The sequence below is a fragment of the Salvelinus alpinus genome, chromosome 29 (assembly GCF_045679555.1).
Source record: "Salvelinus alpinus chromosome 29, SLU_Salpinus.1, whole genome shotgun sequence".
In the NCBI taxonomy this organism is placed as follows: domain Eukaryota; kingdom Metazoa; phylum Chordata; class Actinopteri; order Salmoniformes; family Salmonidae; genus Salvelinus; species Salvelinus alpinus.
Genome location: NC_092114.1, coordinates 38066455 through 38090400, shown reverse-complemented (window position 1 = coordinate 38090400; position 23946 = coordinate 38066455). Strand labels below are relative to the sequence as shown.

The window sequence follows — 23946 nt, the reverse complement described above, 5'->3', positions numbered from 1 at the left end:
AAAAAGTTCCATTACAGGTCGTAGAAACATGTCAAACGATGCATATAATCAATTTCTGGATGTTATCATAAATCTTCAATAATGTTTCAACCAGACAATTCCTTTGTCATTAGAAAGGAAAGGGAACGGAGCTCGTGCTCGATCAACAACTAAAGGCTTTCAGCTGAGCCATCTACTGTGACTGGTCTTATTCTCTCCCCTTTCACAATAGAAGCCTGAAACAACGTTCTAAAGACTGTTGACATCTAGTGGAAGCCTTAGGAAGTGCAATCTGACCCCATTTACACTGTATATTGGATAGGCAATCACTTGAAAAACTACCAACCTCAGATTTCCCACTTCCTGGTCGGATTTTTCTCAGGTTTTCTCCTGCCATATGAGTTCTGTTATACTCACAGACATCATTCAAACAGTTTTAGAAACTTCAGAGTGTGTTCTATCCTACTAATAATATGCATATCCTATCTTCTGGGCTTGAGTAGCAGGCAGTTTACTCTGGGCACGCTTTTCATCCGGACATGATAAATACTGCCCCCTATCCCAAAGAAGTTTTAAAACATGTATTACAGACTCCGACAGGGAGAGGTTGAAAATGTCAGTGAAGACACTTGCCAGTTGGTCAGTGCATGCTCACAGTACATGTCCTGGTAACCTGTCTGCGGCCCTGTGAACAGTCTTGTAGCTTAGCATCTGCTTCCTCTGACCACTTTTTTATTGATCTAGTGACTGGTGCTTCCTGCTTAAATTTTGGCTTGTAAGCAGGAATCAGGAGGATAGAATTATGGTCAGATTTTCCAAATGGAGGGCGAGGGAGAGCTTTGTATGCGTCTCTGTGTTTGGAGTATAGGTGGTCCAGAGTTCTTTTTCCTCTGGTTGCACATTTAACATGCTGATAGAAATTTGGTAAAACTGATTTAAGTTTCCCTGCATTAAAGTCCCCGGCTACTAGGAAAACTGCCTGGGTGAGCGTTTTCTTGTTTGCTTATGGCGGAATACAGCTCATTCAATGCTGTCTTAGTGCCAGCCTCAGTCTGTGGTGGTATGTAAACAGCTACAAAGAATACAGATAAACTCTCTCGGTAGATAGTGTAATCTACAGCTTATCATGAGATACTCTACCTCAGGCGAGCGATAGCTCGAGACTTCCTTAGATATCGTGCACTAGCTGTTGTTTACAAAAACACATAGACCGCCGCCCCTTGTCTTACCAGACGCCGCTGTTCTATCCTGCCGGGACATCGTATAACCAGCCAGCTGTATGTTGATGTTGTCGTCGTTTAGCCACGACTCCGTGAAGCATAAGATGTTACAGTTTTTTATGTCCCGTTGGTAGTTTAATCTTCCGCGTAAATCTGCGATTTTATTGTCCAAGGTTTGCAAGTTTTCTAGCAGAATGGAGGGAAGTGGGGGATTATTCGATCACCTACGAATTCTCAGAAGGCAGCCTGACCTTTGACCCCTCTTTCTCCGCCTTTTCTTCACGCAGATCACAGGGGTCGGTGTCACGTTCTGACCGTAGTTCCTTTTTTATGTCTTTATTTTAGTTTGGTCAGGGCGTGAGTTGGGGTGGGCATTCTATGTTGTTTTTCTATGTCTTGTTCTGTTCGTTGTATTTCTATGTGTTTGGCCTAGTATGGTTCTCAATCAGAGGCAGGTGTCAGTTGTCTGATTGGGAGCCATATTTAGGTAGCCTGTTTTTCATTGTGTTTTGTGGGTGATTGTTTCCTGTTTCCTGTGTTAGTGTTTGCACCATACGGTACTGTTTCGGTTTTCATTTATTCTCTTGTTATTTTGTATTTTGGTATTCATTCTCGATTAAATTATATTATGGATACGTACCACGCTGCATTTTGGTCCTCCTCTCCTTCCACCAACGAAAGCCGTTACAGTCGTGGCCTGTTCCGGAGGAAGCAGTGTATCCTTCGCGTCTTGAAAGGAAAAAGAGGATTCTGTTAATCCGTGGTGAGTAATCACAGTCCTGATGTCTAGAAGTTATTTTCAGTCATAAGAGACGGTAGCGGCAAAATTATGTACAAAATAAGTTACAAAATAAGTTACAAACAATGCAAATAAAAAAACAATCGGCTGGGGGCACGTAAAACGTCTGCCATCTCCTCCGGCACCATCTTACTTTTGCAATAGCTAATGGGGATCCTAATAAAATACCAAACCCTTATGGTCGGTCGCAAATCAACAGAAACCTCAAAGCACAAAAGTTTGGGTACACCTGTCTTAGGCTCTTCACTCTCCTGGTTTGCTGTCCTAGATGGCAGATTGACCCCTCTCCATGTCATATGGCAGGAGCTATGTCGGTACCCCATGGCTTGGTACTAGCTGGTTCTCTTATTCATGCCAAAAGAGGTAAACCGCTTGGCAGAGATTGGTGTGCTTCTTTCAGGCAGGTTCCCAACAAGTTTAAAGCTGGGTGTGATGTATCATCAGTAAATGGTTCTAATCTTGGCTGTACTGGAATGAACTGATGTCAGGTCAGTGGAAAGGGTATTCTAACTCATTCCACTTGTGAATGATCCTAGCCATAACATTCTTAGATCGGCAGTTCACTCCCAGTTATGAAGGTTATCTAAATGTTGATAAAACCTTGAGTTTATGCGGGGGTCCGTTCCTTGGCCGTCTCCAAATGCTGATTAGAGAAACTCCATGTGCTAACTTCCATCTAGTCATGCTGAGCAGATGGGAAATTGTGGCATTGTGGATGCTTGCCATATGTCAACTTGACACATTGCACTTGAAAGAGCTGGATTGCAGTGCTCTCATTTAGACTGGACACAATCATTCAGATAAACAACTGGTGAAATGATGTACTTAAAAACAAAATGTGTACTTAGTCATGCAATTTCAAAAATCATACACTTGAAGTTAATGTATGTCAATATTCTGTTATTGGTATTATTATGACATAGGACTAATATAATGATCTTTTTTTTTAAATGAGCAAAAAAGAAGCTTCTATGAACTTTGTCAGTTTGGAGGGAGTGAAAAAGTCTTAGACTTGATCTTAGCTTGTAGTTAGGTTAAGTGCTGCAGAGAATGATACTGTAGAGCAGTATCAAGCAGGGTCCTGTCTACCAAACAACATGACCTTGACTTTAGTGGTGTTTAGTATGTACTTAGTATTTGTGCTCCATGACTGGATATATTTAGCAGTTAATAAGTGAGTATTACAGTAGCAGGACACTGATGGACGACAGGCCTAAATAGGCTGGATTTCTAATGGGTTAATGTTTAGTCAATACCGTTATGGCATGTGTATGGAGTTGTCATGGTACAAAGATGCTTCTGTATTAACAAAGCCACAATTTTTTTAAATAAATGTTCAGAATTTGAGCTAAACGGTAGCTGTCATAACTGTCATACCTATCATAAGGTAGAGGAAAGGAAATTGTGTCCCTGATCTAAACACAATACCCCATAATGTCAAAGTGAAATGTCGTTTTTAGAATTTTTTACAAATGAAGTATTTAACCGCGTTGTTATGGCAAGCCTAAATAAGTAACAATGTGCTTAACAAATCACATAATAAGTTGCATGGACTCATTCTGAGTTCAATAATAGTGGTTAACATTATTTTTTAGTGACTACCCCATCTCTGTACCCCACATATACAATTATCTGTAAGGTCCCTCAATCGAGTAATGAATTTCAAGCACAGATTCAACCACAAAGACCAGGGAGGTTTTCCAACACCTTGCAAAGGGCACCAATTGTTAGATGTGTACAACAACAAAAAAGCAGACACCAAATATCCCTTTGAGCATGGTGAAGTTATTAATTAGACTTTGGAAGGCAGTGGAGGCTGCTGAGGAGACGGCTCATAATAATGCCTGGAACGGAGTGAATGGAATGACATCAAACACATGGAAACCATGTTTCAATATTAGGCTACATATAATTCAATGAAAGAAAGAGAACGAGACCTTAATGTCTGGGCTGTATAATACAGTCAATTGCTAAATTAAGCAACTGGCAGTCTCCCTCTCTCTCTGTTTTCTTCTATTGAATTCAGTATACAACCTTTTGGGTTTGTCAAAGAACAATGCTGGGACTAGTTTATGTGGATGCGGATAGATTTACAGTGTTGTGCTTCGTTTGACAATGCTGCTCCCGTATGCGTATCTTTCTGCCAAGAAGTGATGGGTCTTTCAGAGAATGAAATAAACGGGAGATAGGCGGACATTCCAGCCTTCAGTGGCAGTGACTATGTAATGTAATCCAACACCAGAATCACTTGTTACTACAGCTCATAAATGCACTCACTTGGCTGAAGAGACAGACAATTAAAATACATTGACCTTTATTTAAATACATGATGACTTGTGTTTAGTAAAAAGCACTGTATAAATATCTAGTAGATGTCTATTGCCTTAGCTATGTGTTATTAAAGCCAATCTAACATCCTGTTAGGCTATATTGGAAGTAGCCTAGTGTCTAAATATTTCCCTGAATCCCCCTTCCCTAATTAGCCTACTGTAGTAGGTATGAAATACATTTCATACAATATACAGCTTCCGTTGGCATTCATGAATACACGCCACTGCTATGCTACATGACTTGTGTCAGTGTGCGTGAGTGTGTCTTTCTCTGTTTACTTCCTATCTCAACAGCACCACAGCAGCTGATCTGTCATTTATCACAGAACCAGCACTTGGACCAGCAGAACCAGAACTTTTAGCAAATAAGTAGGGTAATTTCACACATTTAACAGCGTAGCCCTCAAGAGCCCTTTTTTATGGCATCACCTTTCCGTTTTTCTGTTTCGACTGAGTGACAGAGAGTAAGAGCGGGTCACATGCCACGTTCAAATCAACTGGGAACTGGGAAATCTCAGATTTCCAACTGCAGTGCGTTCAAGACTCCTGGGAACTCGGGAAATAAACAAGCTCTGACTGGGGGGGAAAATAAATAAATACAACATTCGGTCGTCCAACTCAGAATTCCAACTCAGAATCTCGGGCCTCTTTCTAGAGCTCTTTCCAACCTGAAGATCACTGATGTCATGATTTGACCTTGTAGTTCCCATTTGTATTGAAAGCACCATCACTCTCGCTGATAATGTGCATTTGACTGAGTGTGAATTTGCACCACCTCAGCTCAGCCAATCAGAAAACCGTCTGCCTATGGCTAAACTGACCAAGACGCACCTCCAACAGCACATAAAATCTCGCAAAATTCTGGCCAAAAACAAGGACAATTTCTCTCAAACAGTGGCATTATTATGGGCTTTTTAGGTGAGCGCTGATGCCGCTTTGTCAAAGGCAGGGACGCAAAATATTTATCTTGTCCATTGATCTCAGCACGCTTCTCCAGAGAATACCATGAGTGTACAAAGCTGTCATCAAGACAAAGCGTGGCTACTTTGAAGAATCTAAAATCTAAAATATATTTTGATTTGTTTAACACCGTTTTGGTTACTACATGATTCCATATGTGTTATTTCATAGTTTTGACGTCTTCACTATTATTCTACAATGTAGAAAATAGTAAAAATAAAGAAAAACCCTTGAATGAGTAGGTGTGTCCAAACTTTTGACTGGTACTGTATATATATATATAATTTTTTTTTATGTGATTTTCGAAAAGCCCACCCCAGTAAAAGATGGTCCGGCCCTTTTGGCATTTGCCAGAATTGCCAGACGGCCAATCTGCCCATGATACATCCAGTCACTACAAAGATACAGGTGTCCTTTTTAACTTAGTTGCAGGAGAGGAAGGAAACTGCTAAGAGATTTCAACAACATTGCAGTTATTCCACAATACTAACCAGACAACAGAGTGAAAAGAAGGAAGCCTGTACAGAATATTTTTTTTCTCCAAAACATGCATCCTGTTAAGCAACTTCTTGTCAATAGGGGGGCGCTGTTTTCACTTTGGAAAAAATCGTGCCCAAATTAAACTGCCTCGTACTCTATTCTAGATCATACAATATGCATATTACTATTGGATAGAAAACACTCAAGTTTCTAAAACTGTTTGAATTATATCTGTGAGTAAAACAGAACTCATTTTGCAGCAAACTTCCATACAGGAAGTGAAAAATCTGAAAATGATGCTCTGTTCCAGGGCCTGCCTATTCAATTGCCTTATATTTATCGATATGCATGCACTTCAAACGCCTTCCACTAGATGTCAACAGGCAGTGGAAGGTGGAATGGGGTGTCTAGCTTGATCTGAGGCCGAACAAGAGCTTTTGGAGTGACAGGTCTGGAAATTTCTTTGTCTTCTCTGGCGCGCGAAGTACGTCGACATTGTCTTCTGATAAGCGTTCGGTATACACGGCTAATATCTCCGGCTCTGATTTTATTTGATACATGTGATAATACCATCGTATGGTATGTTTTTTCAACCAAGTTTTATCAGATTATTCAACGTTTATTGGGACTTTTGGAATTTTCTGTTCTTTGCGGCAAGAGAAAATGGGCATGTTCTCGCCACATGGCTAGCTAAGGTTGCTAATTCGACAGGAGAAAAGGACATTCTAAAACCAAACAACAATTTATTCTGGACCAAGGACTCCTTGTACAAGATTCTGATGGAAGCTCAGCAAAAGTAAGAACAATTTATGATGTTATTTCGTATTTCTGTGGAAAATGTTATTTCTATTCTCCGCCGTTTTGGCGGGCGCTGTCTCGCAATAACGCAAGCTGTTTGTTATGGTAAAGTTATTTTTAAAAATCTAACACGGCGGTTGCATTAAGAACCAGTGCATCTTTCATTTGCTGTACAACATGTATTTTTTAGTAAAGTTTATGATGAGTTCTTTGGTCAGATTAGGTGAGTGTCCAAAATAGCTCCTGACATTCTGGGGAAATGTTGCTACATTTTCACAATGTATAACCACGGTTTGCAGCTCTAAATATGCACATTTTCGAACAAAACATAAGTGTATTGTATAACCTGATGTTATAAGACTGTCATCTGATGAAGTTGTTCAAGGTTAGTGATTAATTTTATATATTTTGCTGGTTTTTGCGAATGCTATCTATGCGGTGAATAAATGTGTTTGTGTGTTTGGCTATTGTGGTAAGCTAATATAATGCTATATTGTGTTTCCGCTGTAAAACACTTAAAATCGGAAATATTGGCTGGATTCACAAGATGTTTATCTTTCATTTGCTGTACACCATGTATTTTTCAGAAATGTTTTATGATGAGTATTTAGGTATTTCACGTTGCTCTCTGTAATTATTCTGGCTGCTTTGGTGATATTTGTGATGGTAGCTGCAATGTAAAACTATGATTTATACCTCAAATATGCAAATTTTCGAACAAAACATAAATTTATTGTATAACATGTTATAAGACTGTCATCTGATGAAGTTGTTTCTTGGCTAGTGACTAATTAGATCTCTATTTGGTCGGTTTTGTGATAGCTACCTATGCGGTAGAAACATGGTGAAAATATGCGGTTGAGTCTTTGGCTATTGTGGTTAGCTAATAGAAATACATAGTGTTTTCGCTGTAAAACATTTAAAAAATCGGAAATGATGGCTGGATTCACAAGATGTTTCTTTCATTTGCTGTATTGGACTTGTGATTTCATGAAAATTATATTATATGATATCCCTGTCCCGTTAGGCTAGACTATGCTAGTCAGCTTTTTTGATGAGGAGGATCCCGGATCCGGGATGGATATTAAGTAAAGGTTTAAGGCACTTAAATATTGCTGCAAAAAATGGCAAATAAATGAATGTTTTTTTCTGGATATAAAGCGTTAATTTTGGCAAATCCAACACAACACATCACTGAGTACCACTCTTCATAATTTCATGCATGGTGGTGGCTGCATCATGTTATGGGGATGCTTGTCATCGGCAAGGACAAAGGCGTTTTTTAGGAAAAAAATGTATGGAATACAGCTAAGCACAGGTAAAATCTTGCAAGAAAACCTGGTTCAGTCTGCTTTCCAACAGGCACTGGGAGACAAATTCAACTTTGAGCTGGACAATAATCTAAATCACAAGGCCAAATCTACACGAGTTGCTAACCACGACGACGTTGAATGTTCTTGAGTGGCCTACTTACAGTTTTGATTTAAATCGACTTGACAATCTATGGCAAGAACTGAAACTGGCTGTCTATTAATGATCAACAACCAAATTGTCGCCAATTTATTAATGCACAATTCATTTGCCTAAATGGATAATGGAAACATTAAACCATTTCATTTTTATCCTACACTATGTTATTTTTTTTTTTGGTGTGACATTATTACGTACAGCCGTTTTTATCGACACACGGCAGTTTAATGGAAATGCACCGTATCAGGCAATTATTGCATCTATTTCTATGCCACATTTCCAAATGCCAAACAAAATAAAAAATTACTGGACAAGTTAATGGAAACATAGCTAGTGACAACCTCTGAGGAAAACAACAAGCACTTTTAGCACCTTCAAGGCCAGTGTTTCCCTACTCTGGTCCTCGAGTAACCTCAACAGCACACATTTTAGTTGTAGCCCGAGACAAAAACACCTGATTGAGGGCTTGATAATTATTTGACAAGTAGAATCATGTGTGCTTGTCTGGAGCTACAACAAAAATGTGTTCTGTTGGGGGTACTCGAGGACTGGAGTTGGGTAACTGTGTCACCAGTTCTTATGACTGTTTTTTTATATTCTTGACAACTTTGCAACAGCTTTCTTGTGAATTTCTCAATTAATGTTGTGAGGCAAAGTGATTCAGTCAGTTGATTATGCAACAGGTAATCCATAAAGTCCTTCGGTCATCCTCCATTATTCTAAAGTGTACACGTTGGATCCAATTTGTTCAGGGACAGAAGTTCAAGGTATTGCATGTGGGTAGATACAACTAGCAGGTGAAGATTGAGTTGTATTCCGTAAATAGAAAGTCACAGGAGTGAACTGACCTGTGGTGGAGGTGCAGTGATTACAAATGGTTGACTGTGCTGTCTTTACAAAACAAAAAAACATCACAATAACCGATATCTAGGCACATGTCCTATGCGTGTATACACAGTTCTGTATCATTCCTTGTAATGATTTGTATTTCTTACATATAGCTAAGTGACAGTGTGTCAAGGAAGAGTGTACAGAGGGCCATTTTCTCCAGTTTGACTTCCCCACAACAATTGTACCAGATTGGGCCTGACAACTGTCCGTAACAGGGCCACCAACCAGAACGCACTGTGTAGGAGAATGGGCAGAAGCCTCACCTCGGACTGCCTCAAGCCTCATCAATGGTGTCAGACAGGTAAATATGTACCAACATTATCCAGAGTACATTGCTCATACTCTAAACGTCATGTGTAGGTATTTGCTTAGTTCCTCTGATGAAGAACATCCTGAATAAAGTAATTACAAAACAATTGGGTTGTATCAGACTTAACTCCCAAACATCATGTCATTGAATGCATGACTGAAGTCATAGTCACATAAATCAGTTGTTTATCCATGTATAATCATGAATAATTTTGGTCAATCGACCCACTAGGCACAGACGTCAATGCAACGCAATTTAATTGAAATAACGTGGAAACAAAATTGACTCAACCAATGTGTTTAACCTGGGATGTTAGTCAGTGCATCATCATTTGTTCCCTCTAGGGTGTACCATTGTATATGTTATATCCACAACTAGAGTGACTGAAAATAATGTAATTCAAATGACACAGAGAAAGTGGGCTCAATCTCTTCGAGGCATTCATGAGAATGAGGTGAATCTGTTGTCACGTGACACGTCTTTGTGTAATGGACTTGTTCAGCGCTTTTGACAATGTGGGAAAACGAGAGGGAATGTTAATAAATTGAGAACAGATGTGGGGATGTGACTCGACCTGTGCTTGAAATCCAATGACCGAATACTGTGGTATTCTGGTTACCTAAAATGGGGAAGGTGTCACGCCAAACATTCCCTCTATAGGGTAAAAGGACAGTCAAGAAGTAGGTTGAACAGTTTGATTAGTTTGATCAACGTAGGGACATTAGTCAATTTTCTTTGCATTACACAGAAATAATGTATGGTAGATATGTGTACTGTAATTGATTTTAGGATATCTTTCATTCTCTGCTGCTGGGATGATTGGCTATGGAGTCCATTCACCAGAGTTGTTTAGAAGGGCACAGCTTGGCAAATGTTTTGCAACAGAAAACTAAAATATATTTTCTTTGTGACAAGTTTAGTAAGTTACACTACCTTGTGGAAAACATTTTCTGTCAACTTAACATGACCCTGATTTCACAGGACAGTTGGTTCTTGTACAATAATATGGTAAACAGACAAAATGGCTGCACTGAGATGTGTAACAGATATGCATGCTCTTACTGTCACACCTACTCCCGCTCCAGTGTTCGATGGCACCAGTCGAATAACAACCGGTCTGGCAACCATCATTACGCACACCTGCTCCCCATCATTACCTTGATAACTCTCCCTTTATTTAACCCTCAGTAGCCTCAGTTATCAGAACGCTTCTCCTGTTTTGTTGATCTGCCTTTTTCTTATGATTAAACTCAACTGCTTCCTGACTCCCAGCGTATACGTTATACTTACAGTTCTCTGCCCGCTTTTGTATATTTTGTATATAATCCAGATAATGCTTGATCATGTGACATGGAATTATCCATGAAATAGAAGCCAGGTGTGTGTGCTGACGTTTACACTGATGATGGCCTGAGGCCGAAACGTTTGTGTTTTGTTTTCACCTTTCATTTATGCACCATGATGTTTTAATAAAAATCTTTATTTTGCATTCAAGCCTCAAATTTAGATTTATAATAATCTCCATCTCTTCCAGTATTCTTATTTTGACTCCTACTCACCTGGAACAGACACTATTAGGTAGTAAGGACCTTAAAAGAGTGTAGACGGCCTCTTATGTGGGATGCATGCCAGCAAAGCCACAACACAACACTAAATAATACATTGATTGCACTATAACGGTGACAAATGGTGGCCACAAACTGTTTGGGCCCACATAAAGCTGTCCCAATAGCAGTCCCAACATCTTACCACTGGCTATCAGCGGAGCCTTGTCAGGCAGCGAAACAGTTCATTCAGCCTTATTTACTGCCTTTAAAAAAAAACAAGTCAGCTGATATGGCTGACTTGCTTAAACAAATGTGGTTTCTAATGACAATTGAGATGCACAAAACTATGGCATAAGGGGACGACAAGCGGATAAGAGGCAATCCGTAATCTCGATTAAGACAATGAGCTAGCTAGGACGGAAGTAACGTTAGTCAATATAACTATTTGTTTAGCACTTTTGAAATGTACAGCGACAGAATTCAACACATGGGCCGTTCTTACAGTGTTCTCCCTGTACATCAAGTCAGAACTGTAGAATAAATAAAGGGGGCATATACGCAGACAATAAAAGCTCTTACAATATTCAATGATTACATTTCTCTAAAACAGGTTATAGGCTACATGTGCACCACCAAGTCAGAACAGTAGGCGAAATAAAGAGGGGTAAATAGACCAAATTATTAGGGTGAAGCACATGGTATACTAACATATTACTACACAACGTACACTTAGTATTACTTTCTTAGCTACAGTATACAATACTATATACAATAAGTTGGGTGAATTTTGGTCCATTCCTCCTGACAGAGCTGGTGTAACTGAGTCAGGTTTGTAAGCCTCTTCTGGAGGCTCCGGACTGGAGACCGTCGCTGGAGGCTTCGTGCCATGGATCATCACTGGAGGCTTCGTGCCATGGATCATCACTGGAGGCTTCGTGCCATGGATCATCACTGGAGGCTTCTTGCCATGGATCACCACTGGAGGCTTCGTGCTATGTATCACCACTGGAGGCTTCGTGCCATGGATCACCACTGGAGGCTTCGTGCCATGGATCACCACTGGAGGCTTCGTGCCATGGATCACCACTGGAGGCTTCGTGCCATGGATCATCACTGGAGGCTTCGTGCCATGGATCATCACTGGAGGCTTCGTGCTATGTATCACCACTGGAGGCTTCGTGCCATGGATCACCACTGGAGGCTTCGTGCCATGGATCACCACTGGAGGCTTCGTGCCATGGATCACCACTGGAGGCTTCGTGCCATGGATCACCACTGGAGGCTTCGTGCCATGGATCATCACTGGAGGCTTCGTGCCATGGATCATCACTGGAGGCTTCTTGCCATGGAGGATCACTGGAGTGAGGAGACGTATGGGCAGTCTGGTACGTGGAGCTGCCACAGGGCTCACCAGGCTGGGGAGACATACAGGAGGCCTGGTTCTGACAGCAGGTACAGGACTCACCAGGCTGGGGAGACATACTGGAGGCTTGGTTCTTGGCGGAGGCACCGGATACACTGGGCCGTGGAGGCGCACTGGAGGTCTCGAGCGTAGAGCCTGCACAACCCGTCCTGGCTGGATGGTTATCTTCGCCCTGCACATGCGGGGTCCTGGCACAGGATGCACTGGGCTGTGCAGACGCACCGGAGACACTGTGCGTAGAGAAGGCGCAGGATATACTGGGCCGAGGAGGCGCACTGGAGTTCTGGAGAGCAGGGCTGGCACAACCCTTCCTGGCTGGATGCTCACCCTAGCCCGGCAACTGCGGGGTGCTGGCACAAGACGTACTGGGCTGTGGATGCCTGACCAGTACCACGCTCCTCAAAGTGACTATCTTGCTCCAGACTCCAACCCCTCAACTTTTTCGTCCCTCTCCACTGCCAACCACTCCTCGCTCAAACGGTCCAAGAATGCCTCCTCGGTCTCGGACTCACCCCACGTCATCTGCCCCCCCCCCCCCCCCAAAAAAAAAATTGGGAGCTGCCTCTCGGGTTTCTGTCCTCTCCTCCTGACCACGCTGCTTGGTCCGTTTGTGGTGGGTAGTTCTGTCACGGCCGTCAAAGGAAGTGGACCAAAGTGCAGCGTGGTGAGCGTACATTATCCTTTATTTTGGAATGACGCCAACAAAACAAGAAACAAAAATAAACAACCGTGAAGCTTACGAGGGCATAGTGCCACAAACACAAGTCAACTACCCACAACCAAAGGAGGGAAAAAGGGCTACCTAAGTATGGTTCCTAATCAGAGACAACGATAGACAGCTGTCCCTGATTGAGAACCATACCCGGCCAAAACATAGAACCACAAAATCATAAAAAACAAAACATAGAATGCCCACCAAATCACACCCTGACCAAACCACATAGACATAAAAAGGCTCTCTAAGGTCAGGGCGTGACAAGATGGAAAAAAGCTGTCTTTGAAACAGTCTTGATATGTTTGTCAAAAGAAAGATCAGGGTCCAGAGTAACGCCGAGGTCCTTCACAGTTTTATTTGAGACGACTGTACAACCATCAAGATTAATTGTCAGATTCAACAGAAGATCTCTTTGTTTCTTGGGATCTAGAACTAGCATCTCTGTTTTGTCCAAGTTTTTAAAAGTTGAAATTTGCCGCCATCCACTTCCTTATGCCTGAAACATAGGCTTCCAGGAAGGGCAATTTTGGGGATTCACCATGTTTTATCAAAAATAGAACTGTGTGTCGTCCGCATAGCAGTGAAAGTTAACATTATATTTCCGAATGACATCACCAAGAGGTAAAATATATAGTGAAAACAATAGTAGTCCTAAAACAGAGCCTTGAGGAACACCGAAATTTACAGTTGATTTGTCAGAGGACAAACCATTCACAGAGACAAACTGATATCTTTCCGACAGATAAGATCTAAACCAGGCCAGAACTTGTCCGTGTAGACCAATTTGGGTTTCCAATCTCTCCTAAAGAATGTGGTGATCGATGGTATCAAAAGCAGCACTAAGGTCTAGGAGCATGAGGACAGATGCAGAGCCTCGGTCTGACGCCATTAAAGGTCAGTTACCACCTTCACAAGTGCAGTCTCTATGATGGGGTCCTGTCCTGTTGACTTGTACCAGTCTGTGGCCCCCCTCCTTCCCATAGTATCCCCGATGTCTAACAATAACATGTTCTGACAGTATTTACACATCCTGCTTTCCTCTCTCTCCCTCTGTGACATGATTAAGGATGTTTGAAGTTTATAGGTCGAACCCATCAGTTCCATGTAGAACCCTCTGTGGAAATTGCACTAAGGTCTAGGAGCACGAGGACAGATGCAGAGCCTTGGTCTGACGCCATTAAAAGGTCACTTACCACCTTCACAAGTGCAGTCTCAGTGCTATGATGAGGTCTAAACCAGACTGAAGCATTTCGTATACATTGTTTGTCTTCAGGAAGGCAGTGAGTTGCTGCGCAACAGCTTTTCTAACATTTTTGAGAGGAATGGGAGATTCGATATAGGCCGATAGTTTTTAAATATTTTATGGGTCAAGGTTTGGCTTTTTCAATCGAGGCTTTATTACTGCCACTTTTAGTGTGTTTGGTACACATCCGGTGGATAGAGAGCCATTTATTATGTTCAACATAGGAGGGCCAAGCACAGGAAGCAGCTCTTTCAGTAGTTCAGTTGGAATAGGGTCCAGTATGCAGCTTGAAGGTTTAGAGGCCACGATTATTTTCATCAATGTGTCAAGAGATATAGTATTTTTTTTTTTTACTTGAGTGTCTCCCTTGATCCTAGGTCCTGGCAGAGCTGTGCAGACTCAGGACAACTGAGCTTTGGAGGAATGTGCAGATTTAAAGAGGAGTCCGAAATATGCTTTCTAATGATCATGATCTTTTCGTCAAAGAAGTTCATGAATTTATTACTGCTGAAGTGAAAGCCATCCTCTCTTGGGGAATGCTGCGTATTAGTTAACTTTGCAACAGTATCAAAAATAAATGTGGGATTGTTCTTATTTTCCTCAATTAAGTTGGAAAAATTGGATGATCGAGCAGCAGTGAGGGCTCTTCGATACTGCACGGTACTGTCTTTCCAAGCTAGTCGGAACTTCCAGTTTGGTGTAGTGCCATTTCCGTTCCAATTTTCTGGAAGCTTGCTTCAGAGCTCGGGAATTTTCTGTATACCAGGGAGCTAGTTTCTTATAACATTTAAGTCATTTAGCAGACGCTCTTATCCAGAGCGACTTACACTTATGACAAATGTTTTTGTTTTTAGGGGCGCGACTGCATCTAGGGTATTACGCAAGGTTAAATTGAGTTCCTCAGTTAGGTGGTTAACTGATTTTTGTCCTCTGACGTCCTTGGGTAGGTGGAGGGAGTCTGGAAGGGCATCTAGGAATCTTTGGGTTGTCCGAGAATTTATAGCACGGCTTTTGATGCTCCTTGGTTGGGGTCTGAGCAGATTATTTGTTGTGAATGCAAACGTAATAAAATGGTGGTCCGATAGTCCAGGATTATGAAGAAAAACATTCAGATCCACAACATATATTCCACGGGACAAAACTAGGTCCAGAGTATGACTTTGGCAGTGAGTAGGTCCGGAGACATGTTGGACAAAACCCACTGAGTCGATGATGGCTCCGAAATCCTTTTGGAGTGGGTCTGTGGACTTTTCCATGTGAATATTAAAGTCACCAAAAATGTGAATATTATCTGCCATGACCTCAAGGTCCGATAGGAATTCAGGGAACTCAGTGAGGAACGCTGTATATGGCCCAGGAGGCCTGTAAACAGTAGCTATAAAAAGTGATTGAGTAGGCTACATAGATTTCATGATTAGAAGCTCAAAAGACAAAAACTCAGCAGTTTTTTTGTCAATTGAAATTTGCTATCATGAATGCTAGCAACACCTCCACCTTTGCGGGATGCGCGGGGGATATGGTCACTAGTGTAACCAGGAGGGTAGGCCTCATTTAACACAGTAAATTCATCAGGCTTAAGCCATGTTTCAGTCAGGCCAATCACATCACGATTATGATCAGTGATTAGTTCATTGACTATAACTGCCTTGGAAGTGAAGGATCTAACATTAAATAGCCCTATTTTGAGATGTGAGATATCACAATCTCTTTCAATAATGACAGGAATGGAGGAGATATTTTTTCCAGTGAGATTGCTAAGGCGATCACTGCCATGTTTAGTTTTGCCCAACCTAGATCAAGGCAAACACAGTCTCAATGGGGATAGCTGAGCTGACTACACTGACTGTGCTAGTGGCAGACTCCACTAAGCTGGCAGGCTGGCTAACAGCCCTCCAGCTAGGATGGAGTCCGTCACTCCTCAGCAGGCCAGGCTTGGTCCTGTTTGTGTGTGAGTCCCAGAAAGAGGGCAAATTATCTACAAATTCTACATTTTGGGAGGGGTAGAAAACAGTTTTCAACTAGCGATTGAGTTGTGAGAGTTCATCACTCCCCCTAACTGGGAGGGGGCCAGAGACAATTACTCAATGCCGACATGTCTTTCTAGCTGATTTACACGCTGAGGCTATGTTGCGCTTGGTGATCTGACTGTTTCATCCTAACATCGTTGGTGCCGACGTGGAAAACAATAACCCTATACTCGCCAGTTTTAGCTTTAGCCAGCACCATCTTCAGATTAGCCTTAACGTCGGTAGCCCTGTCCCCTGATAAACAGTGTATGATCGCTGGATGATTCGTTTTAAGTCTAATACTGCGGGCAATGGAGTCGCCAATGACTAGGGTTTTCAATTTGTCAGAGCTAATGGTGGGAGGCTTCGGCGTCTCAGACCCCGTAACGGGAGGAGGAGAGACCAGAGATGGCTCAGCCTCTGACTCCGACTCGCTGCTTAATGGGGAAAACCGGTTGAAAGTTCCTGTCGGCTGAATGAGTGACACCGGTTGAGCATTCCTACAACATTTCCTTCCAGAAGCCATGAGAAAGTTGTCCGGCTGCGGGGACTGTGCGAGGGGATTTATACTACTATCTACTTATTGGTGGCAGAGTCGCTGTTTCATCCTTTCCTGCACTTAAATTCCCCTTGCCTAACGATTGTGTCTGAAGCTGGGCTTGCAGCACAGCTATCCTCGCTATAAGGCGATCGTTCTCCTGTATAGTATGAGTACAGCGACTGCAATTAGAAGGCATAATGTTAATGTTACTACTTAGCTTCGGCTGGTGGAGGTCCTCACGAACCACATCCAGAGAAAGCGCCCGGGGTGAAAAAGTTGAGGGAAAAACAAAAAATATAAATGGTAATTAAAAAGTAAAAACCGTAAAGTTGGCAGGTAGCAAAGTAAGGTTAGCAACAAGCAGCACGTAAACAAGTCTACAAGTTGTGACCGGAAATGACGAGACTGAGAGATGCCTGAGGGATGAGACTGAAAATACTAAAGGTATTTTCACCAGCCGTGCTTACAGGGGTTCTTCATAAACTTTCCAGCACCTTCCAGGTTTCTTGTAAACCTCGTTATACAGGCTTCTTATTTAATTGGTCAGTTTGTTATCCAAATTAGGGCAATGCACATGTGGGTGTAATCAAATAACGTTAACGGTTAAGTACCTGAGAAGGTCTTTTACTGAGACACCAATGGAATCAAATATAGTTGCGTACACAAGGGTATTTTTGCAATAGGAAAGTCTGTTGAGAAAAACCGAGAAACACCATTGTGTTCATGAGAGTCTCATCGTTCCATAGAGTGGTCATATTATTTGTTCAGACGCCACAGACGTTTTTGTGAGAAGACCGATTTTGGATGTCTCATGGCCCACTGTAAGAGGATGCAGCCCAAGTATAGCAGCCTGGGCAACATCAGTTGCATCGCCCAGATGGACCAGAGAGCTGTGAAGCACTTCCTGTCGAGGGGTCAGGCAAGGAAGACATCCACAGGGGATTTTCATATTTTCATGCTGGTCATTGGCTTTGAGATTGAATTGAACATACATTTACACATTGACATCTTCAAAGGTAGAAATTTTGCATATGGGTGAATAATTATTTTGGTGAGTAATTTACAGGTTTGGTGAGTAACTGATTACGTGTAATCTGATTACAAAAATATAACTAATCAGTCGTTACCAGCTAAAATATTGTAATCAGATGAAAGATACTTTTAAAAAACTAGATGATTACTTATTGGATTACTTTTAAATCAGAAAGGATGTTTGTGAAAAAATACATTATGACACCTTTCCGTTTTCTCAATGACATTCAATTCAGCACTGAACAAAGTTGCAATTTTAAGTTTGTTCCACCTGAGCAAGTCTGACCACAAGTCACAGACCATTATTATGACGCACCAAATGTTCTTGATGGATCCATTTTGTCTTCTTCAAATGCTTCTTAAGGGGTAAAGTAATCAGATTATGTAACTAGCAACTATAACCGATTACATTTAGAAAGTAACCTACCCAATCCTGTTTGTAGGCTAATAGCAATTATGCATGGTGAGAGGTTCAGGAAGCTAATTAATATATTATTTGATATGTCCTTCCCCAAGGGTTCCTAGTATCTTATAGTGACATTTCCTCCTATGAATAGACTAACGAGAACAATAACTAGTATTTATTATCAGTGCAATTAATACATGATTCCATGAATAGCCTAACATCTCAGGCATTTCTAACAGTCAATTAATATGAGAAGAACTCAGCATAAAATGCATATGCTATTGACGGATAGAAATGGTCAATTCAGTAGAATAGGGGCTCTATTCAATCTGCTTCGCGGAGACTAATGTTCCTGCTTTAGCAGAGACTGCATTCACAGTAAACGCTGCACATGTCGGCTCAATCAGGAAATTATCTTTATCGGAATTTGTAACATTTCCGCTTGTTTAAAATTGGTTACTCATACTAACGTCAACACGTTTAACTGACTAATAGGCTATGTTAAAACCAACCTCAGTGACGCCCAATGTGCTTGCATATGCGCGCACTTAAATAGGCGGTCTTGTTCCTGGACCAAATAAATAAAGCATCTATTTGAATCCAAGGAGAGGTGCATTAGCCTACACAATGACGGTATGTAGAAACATATGCTTAGCCTGTATGAAAACTGTCTTTTTAGTTCATTGCAATTAACTGAATATGAATTTGTGAACCAAATGCTGTATAAACAAATTGAATGACAACCTGTCTGTTCTATCTCTACAGCTCTTTTTTATGTTGATGCTAGTCAGTGCTGATGCCAGTATGGCACTTCACGCCCGAACTTTCAAAAACGATGATCGTTACTCTGGTCTTTCGATAGTGTGTGACCGCTGTCCACCTGGAACTTACCTCCGCGCGCCCTGCAGTGCCATGCGAAAGAGCGACTGTGCGGAATGTCCCAATGGGGCATACACTGAATTTTGGAACCACATCTCCAAGTGCCTGCGCTGCAGCATGTGCGCCGAGAACCAGGTTGTCAAGCAGGAGTGTTCTCCATCCAACAACTGCGAGTGCGAGTGCAAGGAGGGTTACTACTTCAACAAGAAATACGAAGCATGTATCAAACATAAAGAATGTCCCCCCGGGTATGGAGCGAATACTACAGGTATGGCTAAAATAGAGCCCGGGTTTTACATATAGAAAATGTTATACGCGAAATGACTATTTCCACTTAATCTATTTGATTTAAACACTTTCTTATCATCACCGTTTACAGTTTATAGTTCCATATGCGTAGGTTGCATGTTCAGATGTCTCAGTCTCTCCTGATTGTGTTTCTCTTGGTTTGGATTGTAAAAATGACATTTAGCATCAATAACAAATCTGCGAATTAAGGTGAATTAAAGGGATACTTCAATTATTTCATTTATGTAGATATGGTTTATTACCATGAAAGCAGTCTATAGACATGTAGTGAATGCAATACACACTATGGTTTAGTTAAACTAGCCACGCAAACAATTAGCAAACATGTAAATCAATCCCCCCGTTTAGCATGTATCGAATGTCAAACCCAAATCAAATCTTAAATGGATTGTGTTCCTCATTGAATTGGTGAAAAATGATTTTGAGATAAATAATGTGGCACACATTTCAAAATATTTCTTCAGCTACACCACAACAAGATACAGAATGTGTGCAGTGTCAGGCCGGATTCTATTCTGAAGTTTCCTCCGCAAAAGCGACCTGTCTAGCGCAATCAAACTGCAAAGTTGGTGGACTTCGCGTGGTTCTGAAAGGCCAGGACTGGCACAATACACTGTGCGCCTCATGCTATGACCTCAAAACTCGTGGTAAAACACATTTTGAATAACAATATTTATAATGAACTAATAATTTGTGGCCTCAGCTGAGTTTAAGTTTCCCAACCTTGTTTTTTTATTTTCAGATGGAGCTGAATATCTGCATGAAATCCTTCCTACGTTCTTCATTCAACTTCACCAGACGATGGGAATCAAAAGAATGCGTCGGTTAGCAATGAGGCTGCCACAAGAGGGAGGCAAGAAACCGCTCATAGGAACGGTCATGAAGCTTAATAGAAGGGGTCTTCACGACTTTATGAACAGTTGGGACCAAGGTGCAGGGAACGATCAGGTTAGGAAACTTCCTGAGGTGTTGAGGAAGATAGGGGCCTTCAACATGGGAGACAAACTAGAGCGTAAACTGGCATATATCGACCAGCAATCCAAACTCTGTGAAGAGTTAGTTGAAGTAGCCCAAAATTAGTTAAAGTAGCCTGTCATCCCCATCTTCTGAATAACATCTTGAGCAGGACAGCAAAAAGTTATTCATTTCAACAGGTGTCCATTCATTTTAAATGGTCCATATAGGGTATGTGGGCTATACAGTCTAGACCAGGGTTCCCCAATAGGTGACCTGTGGGCCAAATTCTGCCCTTGGGTATTTTATTTGGCCACAAGTTTTCTGGGCAGAAAAATTATAATGTACAGTATATACAGTGTATGTTTTTTATAGGCCTATATACTTTTCTTTGTTGGACATAAAAGACTGTAAAATCACCAGGGAATCAGCTCAAAGTCATTTTAATTTAGGAAATCTGTTCCCAAGTATTCCTACACATACATAGAGGTATATGTGATTGTATCCCAATGTGATCAAGGTTTGAAATTATTCTGTTTTTGTCAAACACTATATCTGTTTGGGATTCTTGCGGTCAATTTGCAGTGTACAAATTATTTATAACTATTCAAAAAACATTCCTTACCCCAGGATATTTCAACTGGTGACTATCCGGCAGAATAAAGAAAAAGGAGCACTCAGTTTCTGCATAAATCTGATAGATTTCTTGATGGGACAAACCAGGTTTTTCTTTTAAGCTGGGCTGAAGCGTGTTTGGGTATACCTTTTTTTCCATTATTTATAACTATGTTCCGGCCCCCCGACCATGCACTCAAGGAAAAATCCTCCCAAGGCTGAATGTAACTGGGGACCCCTTGTCTAGATCTATTGTTTCATTGATTGTTTTACTTAAATGTATCATGTTCCTACCTCTGTTGCAATCAATGGTTACGCCTTCAAACACACACACACACACAAAATGTTGCTGTTATGCAAACATGTTTTGTGATTTTGTTGCGTTTTAAGAAGGATTTCAAGATTTAAGTAAGAAAGATATTTTTATTTATTTAAGGCACAGTTTTTGGATATGGAAAATGTTCTAATACTGTCCTGAAATGCTTTTTGCAATAATGTTTCTTCCTTTTCATGTACTTTTTCATGTGAGACACAAGAACTTTGGACTACTCTTACATAAATGTCTCTCTACACTTCAAAGTAGCATTTTTCTTTATTTGTGAAAAGTTGTCTTTTTTTATTTTGCTTTAGACTTTACACGGCACATGTGTTTGCAGTAATCTTGGCACCCAGAACCAAATAGACTATCTTTCGTACACGTAGATATACTACACAGTACAAGTTTCTGATCTGCTAGAGCCATTTTTCACTGAGTGTTACCCATGGAATGTGTAATCAGTTCAATAGTCAATTAAAACAATTCAACATACACACTTGACTTGCTTGCCCTGCATCGGGAAGACTTTAAATGATTATTTCAGCTGAAAGTTTTCAATTTAATAACTTGACATAAGCACTGCTGTATCCACTCAAATAACAAACTCTCAATTTACACAAATAATCTGCAATGAAATAATCCAGTCAATAGCACAACCTTTGTGTGATCTATAGGTCATCGCTTACTTTTAGGCTACAGACAATAAACTGAGATCTAGATCTAAAGACGTTTGCGTCTGAATGTTTTAAAGAACTGCTCCTCTGTGTTCTCCCCAGTCATCATCACCTAGGAAATACAGACTCAGCACAGTGTTGTACTATTTGCTTAGTCATCACATGCTCATCAGTACATTTGACATTTTATCAGGCTTCATCACAACCCCTTTTCATGTGATATACCACATATAGTACATGACCACACTTTTAAGGAAGTACACTACGTTTTCACCCCTTAAATGCTGTAACGGTTGTTCTCCTCCTCTTCGTCTGAAGAGGAGAAACAGGGATCGGACCAATACGCATCGAGGTATGCAGTCATAATGAATTTATTTAAACGAAAAGACAAACACGAAAAACACTTGAGAATATACAAAACAACAAAACGACGTAGACAGACCTGTACTGGAGAACATACATAAACACGCAGAACAGGAATAGACTACTCAAACCGAAACAGTCCCATGTGGCGCGACAAACACGGAAGACAATCACCCACAAACAAACAGTGAGAACATCCTACCTTAATATGGTTCTCAATCAGAGGAAATGAATTACACCTGCCTCTAATTGAGAACCATATCAGGCAACCCATAAACCAACATAGAAACACATATCATAGAATGCCCACCCCAACTCACGCCCTGACCAACTAAACATACAAAAATAAGAGAAAACAGGTCAGGAACGTGACAAATGCGCAGTCATGGCCATCATCATCACTGACTGTGCACAATGTCATCCACACTACACATCCTTTTTGTCTGGTTATCTCAGTGATACTGACAGATGCTGCTGGAAGACATACTTGTCTGATGAACGATTAGGGAGCGTATGTTAGGCAAGCAGTGTGTCACACCACCCTTGTTTTTTAAGGCAGATGGCCTTCAGATGCTTTCTCATTATGTAAACACAGCAAAACACTGAAGGCCTTTTATGAGTAGAAGGAAAAAGGAAATAGTAGCTGAAGGGGAATTTGATAAACAGCATAGAAGTATTCACTTCAATGCATAACAGCTGGCTCTGGGAAAGTACAGTAAAACTGGATTATCCCCTGCTGAGAAGTGACAAAACAGCTGTTGTGTTTCAGGATACATACCTTGTAGGGATCCGTATTGGCCCCGTTCTGAGTCTGGATCCGGACCGTGGCTAGCATGGAAGTTAGAGTAGAGAGGCGGACCAGTAGCTGGAAGGTTCAAGCCCAGGGCCGGGCGATAAAAGTATGTTCTCTGCTCCCAGGCACCATTCACTGCCGTTGTGCCCTTGAGCAAGGCACTTAATAACCCAGCCACACTGATCTGCAACTGACACTATGCTACTTCTAAAAATAAAGGAGAGCCGCACACTCTAGGAGCTCAAATGCAAAAATGTAATTACCAACGTTTCGACAGCCAAGCTGTCTTCATCAGGGTATTATCACAAACACTGCGGGATGACTCTTGGCCATGATTACAGACACCTGTGTGTCAAAAGACACACAGGTGTCTGTAATCATGGCCAAGAGTGGCCTAATATCATTGGTTAATTCTCAAATATTAAAATGGCATACAAAGAGCAGCATACAAAAAACAAATAGATAGCATACGATCATAGATTCATTTTAGACTACACAAGCTTACAAACAATTACAATGGCAAAGTCACAATAATCACAAGAATGGCTTCAGATCAAAGTCTATGTTGAGACCGAAGGGAGCAAGGGTCTTTAAGTTAAAGATCCAGGCAGCCTCTCATTGTAACATTAAATTATCAAGGTCACCTCCTCTCCTAGGGAGGGTGACATGTTCGATGCCAATATAACACGGAGACGAAATCGAGTGCCCTGCCTCCAAAAAGTGAGCCGCAACTGGGTAAGTCAAGTTTTTGCACCTAATGGTGCTACTATGCTACTCCTATCCATGAAGCCCTGATTCACACAGTCTCCTCTGGACAGTTGATGTTGAGACGTGTCTGTTACTTGAACTCTGTGAAGCATTTATTTGGGCTGCAATTTCTGAGGCTGGTAATT

The 23946-nt window shown here is 41.3% G+C and overlaps 1 protein-coding gene and 1 long non-coding RNA gene across 5 annotated transcripts in view; one reads left to right on the top strand and one right to left on the bottom strand.

Moving 5' to 3' along the window:
• LOC139558959 (uncharacterized) overlaps window positions 1-23320 on the bottom strand; it is a 38080-nt gene extending 14760 nt beyond the window's left edge. For all 4 annotated transcript variants that reach the window (XR_011671670.1, XR_011671672.1, XR_011671669.1 and 1 more), the window contains exons 1-2: window positions 23039-23320; window positions 1840-1928 (exon numbers count right to left, since the gene is read on the bottom strand). This is a non-coding gene — a long non-coding RNA (uncharacterized lncRNA). The remainder of the gene's footprint in view (window positions 1-1839; window positions 1929-23038) is intronic.
• On the top strand, window positions 18669-21717 carry LOC139558682 (tumor necrosis factor receptor superfamily member 11B-like). Its single transcript, XM_071373992.1, has 4 exons — window positions 18669-18783; window positions 18916-19297; window positions 19803-19985; window positions 20081-21717. The coding sequence occupies exons 1-4, from the start codon at window positions 18778-18780 to the stop codon at window positions 20416-20418; spliced, it is 909 nt and encodes a 302-aa protein (XP_071230093.1). The 5' UTR covers window positions 18669-18777; the 3' UTR covers window positions 20419-21717.
• Window positions 23321-23946: the final 626 nt, after the last annotated feature.

What these genes read in the sequence shown, in the direction of transcription:
- LOC139558682 (XM_071373992.1), top strand. An exon ending in GTATGGAGCGAATACTACAG is followed by an intron (nt 19,298 to 19,802) that starts GTATGGCTAAAA and finishes ATATTTCTTCAG; the next exon opens with CTACACCACAACAAGATACA. An exon ending in CTATGACCTCAAAACTCGTG is followed by an intron (nt 19,986 to 20,080) that starts GTAAAACACATT and finishes TTTTATTTTCAG; the next exon opens with ATGGAGCTGAATATCTGCAT.